This window comes from Atta colombica, unplaced genomic scaffold (genome assembly GCF_001594045.1).
Source record: "Atta colombica isolate Treedump-2 unplaced genomic scaffold, Acol1.0 scaffold254, whole genome shotgun sequence".
Lineage (NCBI taxonomy): Eukaryota > Metazoa > Arthropoda > Insecta > Hymenoptera > Formicidae > Atta > Atta colombica.
The window spans coordinates 1838241-1845966 of record NW_017259353.1 but is presented as its reverse complement, the minus strand read 5'-3'; the positions used below and the strand labels follow the sequence as shown (position 1 = coordinate 1845966).

The 7726-nt window shown below is 35.2% G+C and overlaps 1 protein-coding gene across 3 annotated transcripts in view; it reads right to left on the bottom strand.

Annotated features, from left to right (window-relative positions):
• Positions 1-396: 396 nt before the first annotated feature.
• Positions 397-7726, bottom strand: part of LOC108689091 (homeotic protein distal-less) — an 88243-nt gene continuing 80913 nt past the window's right edge. For 2 of the 3 annotated variants that reach the window (XM_018195710.1, XM_018195711.1), the window contains exons 3-5: positions 4503-4674; positions 2945-3257; positions 397-1538 (exon numbers count right to left, since the gene is read on the bottom strand). In XM_018195710.1, coding sequence (XP_018051199.1) covers positions 1520-1538; positions 2945-3257; positions 4503-4674 — 504 coding nt within the window. In that variant the 3' untranslated portion in view covers positions 397-1519. Of the gene's footprint in view, positions 1539-2940; positions 3258-4502; positions 4675-7726 lie in introns of those variants that run through there. The other variant, XM_018195712.1, reaches the window with a different exon arrangement.

The window sequence follows — 7726 nt, the reverse complement described above, 5'->3', positions numbered from 1 at the left end:
ATCTTGGTAATCGTTAAGATGTAACTATGCAAGTAATTAAGCAAATTCATACTATGTTTCAATCAAGTAAATCTCAAAATAATTCTTATTTGTCATACTAATTTGTTTATTCATCAATAACAATGTCGTCCAATGTAAGTTCTTAATTAAACAGAATTATCTGAGCAGAAACAATGTTTACAAAATTTTACAATTTTATTCTGAGAATAAATATGTATAAGAATAATAGTGGCAATACTAAATCAAAAACCTCAAATTTAATATTTAAAATCTTTACAAATAAAAAATATTATCAATTAGTTAAATTGTAAAATATTTCAATGTTAAAAACCAAGAGATAAATTTTACAACTAAATTTTTTAACTAAAAAATAAAAAAAGATAAAATAGGATGCATTGTAAATGTGAGGTTTCTGATATATATATGTAGAAATAAAATCAATTAATATCTAATTGTAGTAATTGATGGTAACGTTGATTCAATACTTTTTCGTAGGAAACAATTGTATCGCGTAATTCATTTATTTGATTAACCATAACGATTAAATTCGGTATGCAATTCCACGCTTGACAAACGGCGGACAACAACATTTTCACAATAAAAACAATTGCTTGGAGGCAATCTCTCTGCTTATTATAATTAACCGTAGTAATCAAATTAGATCCGATGCACGCAATCACGACAGTCGACACGAACAGACATATAGAGAAGTTTTATTTTCCAGGAAAAAAGATTCCTCGCGACTCTCTTATTTTTGCGACAACGATTATTTGTCAAACACGAAAAGCGTTACAGTCGTGGCAATCACTCAATCATACGCGAAGCGTTACAAGTACCCTCCAATTCGTAAATCGAACTTCAAGATCATCAATGAACAACGTTATTCTCAGAGAACTCGGTCACGGATAGATTTTCGGCGATTTCACATCGTAAATCGCTGTTACATTATTATTACCATTCTTTTTTACAATGTTACTTTTTACTTCACCGTACGACGATGTCGTTCCTGTCTTCCTCCAACTTACGATGATTCCAGAGAAGGTTCGAGAAGGAAACATCTTCGCAGCACAAAACGGCGCGCACCAAAACAACGTCACTAATCAGTCAAGAGTCACTCGATGCACGGATCGTTCATGACTTCCGATTTCCCGTTACGTTGTCGACAATCCACGTTAGCTGGAAACTCAGGCGTCGGTCCTCTTCATCAGCTTCGAGAACATCATCAATTAGCATTCTTGGTTGCATTCCTTTCGTCTCATTAGTATTATTAATATTTTGCTAAGGGACGTGTATCACACACGACGTCGCACTATTCATAATCGCTCTCACTTCGACGGACGGCCCGCACGGATCGACATGCGGGTTTCATTATACGATTAGAAACAATATTAACATTCAATTTTCCTCGCGAGAGGTGCTACACATATTCACACTTTGGGGCGGGACCGCTGGGATACGTTCGCAACGCCACGAAGAAGTGGCACACCTAAACTCATTGTCAGTTCAAGGGACATCTTCGTTAAACCGCTGGCCATACCCTGCAAAAAGCAGATCATTTGATTAGAAAACGTGATATATAATATGCATCTTGCAAAATTGAACTCCTATTTTAAGGCTCCTGGACCTCATTTTGGATTGATGTCAGAAGAAAGAAAAATACATAAAGAAAAATTTTTGCAAACTATATTAAAATGTATACGCAAATATTATTTTATTAAAAAATATTTATTTCTATTTTAATATATCTTTCAAAAATTTTCATTATTTTCTCCATTCTGTATAAGATCAATCTGAATATCCGTGATGAGTAACCAAAAGCCTGAATGTCTAAATTTCTTCCAAATCAATATTGTGTATACAAGTAAAAAATTGAACTGCTAACATTTTAATAATTAACTAATTTCGAACTAAGTTCAGTATCAAGTATATTACATCTTTCAGCATAAATCTATAGATATCTACATCTATGTGTGCTGCACAAAATGTATTTTTCCTATTCGATCTCACGTCGGTTCTCGCGATCATTATATATTATTAAAGAGATATGCGGTAACTTTGAAGCTTCCGGAATCACAGCGCAATGAATATTACGGCAAGGCGAGTGAGGTAAATTTGTCGTGTCATGCTGGTTCTTAGTGAATAGGAGAAACGTCGCAACATGTCCCAAGGGGACACGTGACTGGCAGTACCAGTTTGTGTTGAAGCGCGTTGATTGACGCGTCGCACTTTAATTTTAAATTGAAAATGTCTATGATTGAGTATCGAAGTACTATTCAATTATGCTCACACAGAAATCGCCGATATGATGAGTTATAGCAATTACAAAGCTTATCAAATGCATACACTTAAAGAACGTTGTTCTCTCGATGATACATGAAACACGATAGATGTTCTATATCTTAGAACGAGATTCATTTCATAATTATTTTATCTTCTTAATAGCGTCGTAGTAGGTAAAAATTGAAGCATAAGTAGATATTGCACAGTTCATACAATCACTTCGAACTTTGTGAGCAACACTTTTCTATTTAACTTCAATGTCATTTTCAATCTCAAATCACAAACTCAATTGCGATTATTCACATTTTTAATCATAACGTAATAAGAATAGATTGTGCATTCCTATGAAGTTGTTACTATTAGTTAAAAAAAAGTGAGGTAGCTTAAATCATATCTCTCTCTTTCACACATTGAGTTGAAGACAGATGCTAATATGCTCAATTCTTTCTAACGAAGCACAGAAGCTAAAATCAAGGAATTCGCAGTCTATATAAATTACGTCTATTCTTCAACATACAATATTGGAAACATCAGTTTTCAACATATAATGATATTGTAAGAGTTAAGAACTACTTTAGATGCATCAATTTCGCTCTAGTTTCCGAAAGCAATGCATCAAGCTTGGATTGACGAAGATTCTCCGATTCGGAGAAGCAACACTTACGTGAGTAATCCGGGGTTAGGGTCTGCCTGATACCAAGAGTACTGCGGCATGTAACCCGCGTGATGTGGCGGCGGTGGCGGTGGCGGTGGATGATGTCCGGCCGTGTGCGGATGATGATGGGAATGAGGCGGCGCGTGTGGATGCGGATGATGCTTCATCTCACCCGGCCAGGAGGGTGCCGGTGGGCTCTCGTTGTGCTGAGGCGACATCTCGCTTCCGGGGCTCGAGCTCCCGGGGGTGTGACCGCCGCCCCCGCCGCCCATGCCGCCGAGGTAACCCGTCGTCGGGCTGCCCGACACAGAACTTCCGCCCCCTGTAACAAACGCGAACCGGGAACCGTTTCAGAATTGCTTCGAATCTCGCGGCCGTTACTGTCGTCGCCGCGCCGTCGTTATACCGCGTCGCGTTGCTACACATACAGCTGCATACGCCTGAATGGGACCAACGTCGCAAATTGTATTAATCGTGCGAGGGAACGGTATTGTGCGATAATGCATCTGGTGGCTGCTACGAGATGGGAAAGAGTTTCCAGACGGTGATTGCGCGTTCGATTCTGCAGTCTCTAAGTTAGGGTCTGCTCGGAGAAAAGGAGGTGTATGTAGTTCATCCCTGATTATACAATACACGTCACGTTTTCGTGATATTCCGCCGTTTGGGAACGCTCTGATTTTTATCGTTTCCGAAACTTTATGTTACCTTGATACTATTCTTAAGCACGTTATAGTTATTCATTAGCGAGATGTAGTAAACATATATATTATATAAAGTATACTCATATTTATATTCATTTATGTTTATTAATTTTTAACATTCAATCCATGAAAAGGATTAGAGTACAAATTAATTCAATATGTTAATATAATATAAAAATATATTGTAAAAATTAAACTGTAACAAAGCTCACAATATAAAGATAAAATTTGTATGATATATCGAAACCATTATTTGAAACATAATGATGTGCATTGGAAAGTACATGGACGCTCGCACTAAATTTCATCATGAAAGAGTGGCATTCCTAGGAAGAGAAATTTCTCAAGATAAAGTTAATTATGTTGACTGTGTCTTTCGTGGTACATTTCCGAATAAATCACTTACTAGGCAGATTTTCGAGATTACCGTTAGTCGCAGAAAGCGAGCAATGGTGAAGCAAGCGTATCATCGTTGTCGGCGATACGGGCAATGGCAAAGGCGTGATAAAAAACGCAGACCGCGAAAATTGCGTCGGATCATTAGTATTGTAATTACGGAGCAAAGTGGCGTTCGTGGAGATTGCGGCGGAGATGCGGTAAAATAATGGAGCAGCCCCGTCAAGCGCGCAATCATCGCGTACGTTCACCAGTGACATTCAATTAACGCCCGTTATTCACCCAATTAAAAATGTGCAATTGTTCGCGAAAATATCGTGAGAACGATTGAATTGATCGACAGTAAAATGATCGAAAGCGCTCTTCTTAAATATTAATTAAATATATGATGAGATTTTTCTTTCATGAATTTCTTTTTGTTTAACTTATATCGGTGTATATTTTATTTACGCAACTGTAAAATAATATACCTCCTTGCATAAGACTTCCGGGTTGACCGGGTTGAGGGGATGGTCCTCCGGGTAGAGCGGTTCCACCTGCCAGAAGACTGCCATGCTGACCACCACCGCCACCCCCACTTTGTTGCGCTGCCTTCATCATCTTCTTGTATTTACTCCTCCTGTTTTGGAACCAGATTTTCACCTGCAAGAAAAATTATAACAGTTATGTTAGAGATATTTTCATGAATACGTGAACAAAAAGTCAGTCATCAAATTTTATTATACATTTTATTATACACGCTTTTGTCTAACAGCGTCAGACATGACATTTCAACAAATATGAATAATCTTATCAATAATAATTGAGCTGTTGTCCTTCATTTTGTCATAATAGTGAAGGTAATTTCTGTTAACTTTTGACGATATTAAGATAAATGAGAAAGATAAAAGAATTTCATAGAGACAAAAAATATCGCGACAGAACGCTATATACATTATACTTATTATTATATTGAATACTCATTAAATGTTTACAGACATTTACATCACATTTACATTTTTATGAGTATTAACTTGTTATATTATTTTTTAAAAATATCATTATTTATAACTATTTTCTTAAGTTTATTAGAAGATTTGAAGGAATTTGAGGATTAGAAGATTTGAACACACTTTTTACATAAATCATTTTATTCCTGATGTAATAACATGCAATAAATTGTAATACTTTTAATTTTCAAATACATATTATTAATATTAATCATATAAAAAATTATAAAAATAATAATATCAATATTAATCATATTAAATATAATCAACATTGTTATCATAAATGCTAATAATTATTATTAATAATTATTATTACATTATAATTACAAAGCAAAGTACCGTCATATTTTATGTTGTTTCATGTCGCATATCATTAATATGTTTTTGTTTCCTTTTTCCTTGAACCATTAGCTTGATCCCTAAAGTTATTCCCAAAAGAGGACCTCGAGCGATTTCGTCGAGATGCGTCGCTCGATTATCGACGCGCGATTGGAAATATATTTCGCAACTGCGATGCGCGCAAAAGCGTACCTGAGTCTAATCCGATGCTTCGCATCATCACTCCGTACTGCCGGGTTAGACGGTGAAGACGAAGGAAAAAGAAAAGAAAAAGAACGTTCATCGTTTCGTAATCATCGTTTCTTTTGCCTTCTCGCTGCGATGCATAGAACCGCAGCGGCAGGCAGCTTCGTCGTCCTGTGGCGCGTATACCGGTGCGCACGCGCGACCGCTAGGATTGCACATGCGGTATTTTTTTTTTGTCTCCGCATACACGCACCGCATGCACGTGACGTGCTGGCTCAATCTTACGTAACCCTACCGCGCGAAGTTAAGCGTGTACGTGTACAGAGAATACGCGAGGTGTACCCGCGTTGTATCGCAGCTCGAACCGAAGCCATATGTTTGGACATGTCGTCAGAATTGGTCCGCGCGAAAGAAAGCGGTAGAACTTCTTTTTCTCCTGCGCGACATTTCCTTTTATATTTTATTTTAAAAAAATCTATTTTATTTAATTTATAAGTGGAAATTAGATTAATAAGAACAAATTAATTTAATTAAGAGAAAAAAAATCCTATTTTCGGTCAAAGCGAATCTTTGCTGAATATTTATATGTAAAAACTAAAAAATAAGATGTAATAATTATAAACTGAAGTTTGGAAATAATATTAACAAATTACATTGACTGTCAATTTAATAATAATGCCAATAAACATCTTGAAACACTGCGAAAACTGTTTTATTTAATAAAAATCTTACATTTGACTTCACAATTATTTCTAGATTTTCGCTATTTTTTTCGTATATTATTCGCATCAATAGATTCAATCTTTCCAAGAATAAAGTTCACTTCACTATCAACGAAAAGTCGATTTTTATTTTTAACTATTTTCCACAATCTCCTGTCCTTGACATGTTCATGCTTTCATTATGTATTCCACCGTATGATTTAGAAATATTTAGCTATACCGGATGACTTTCTGACGAAAACAGAGACATATTTTTTTATTAATAACACACCACGCCTAATGACTTTTTAACGAGCCTATCCACTATACTTGTATAACCATTCGGGCTTACTCGATCAAACTTGATATTCCATCGCCACATCGATCAAATGTTGCGATCATAAAACATGAGATGAATACAGTGAATACGTGCCTCTATTCACCAGGTACGAAGAATGTTTTTTTCATAATTAAAGATTACTCTCCTTTCATGGCAATCTTAGTCTCGTCGAACAATGTATTCACATGCGGTAGGAATGTAAATTATAAAATAAATTACCGTTATGTATGTACATATATATGGCTATTAATTATCAAGCAATCAATAAAGAAACTTTTCATTGCGGAAACCCGCGCAAGCGAAAAAGCAACAATTAAACGTTTTTATCATCTGCGTTTTAGTCATCTGCTGATTAATATAACATTTATACGATCAATCTATCGAATGCATTGACGATATCATTGATAAAATACTCACAAAGCACGATAAAACAGTAAATGTGACTTTTTGTAATTAGCATCTGAATTTGTTTTTTTACTTTTAATGTACTCGTTTGTATTATACATGATGTTGCTACTATTTCGCGCTATTTTTCAACCTAATTCCCTATTTTATAACATCCCCTACCGGTTGAGTGAAACAATTTAGTTAATTAAAGTAACTGTCCAGCTTGGATTAACGTCCAAGAATTTAAAAAGTTGACATGAACATACATATATACATATAGTTTATTACGTAGTAAAGGAATCAGATTAACGCGGTGAATGATGTAAGTCTCGACTAAACAATCATTTTCGGTGATTATTTGATAACAGTATCAAATAAGATTTTAAAAAACAGAGAAAGAAATTTGTTTGAACATTTCGACAACTTTCACAATCGTCAGATAAATCTCAGGCAAATAAAAGATCAGTGAAATATGGAAAAATATTTATATATAATCATACAAATTTGCAAATATCCTAAATAAAGAAGATAATCACTTGGTCAAATAAAATTCTCACTTTTCACATTTTTCTAAAATGTGAAATAATAGGAACGAATTGAAGATCGAAGATTTAAGTTAATGGAATAATCGATAGATATGATACGGCGTTTTTGCATTATATATATATAAGCAATAAGAAATCAGAAATAAAATATAGTTTCAATTTTGCGAAACACACATCATCACACTCTGCTGTAACCTCTTCATCGAA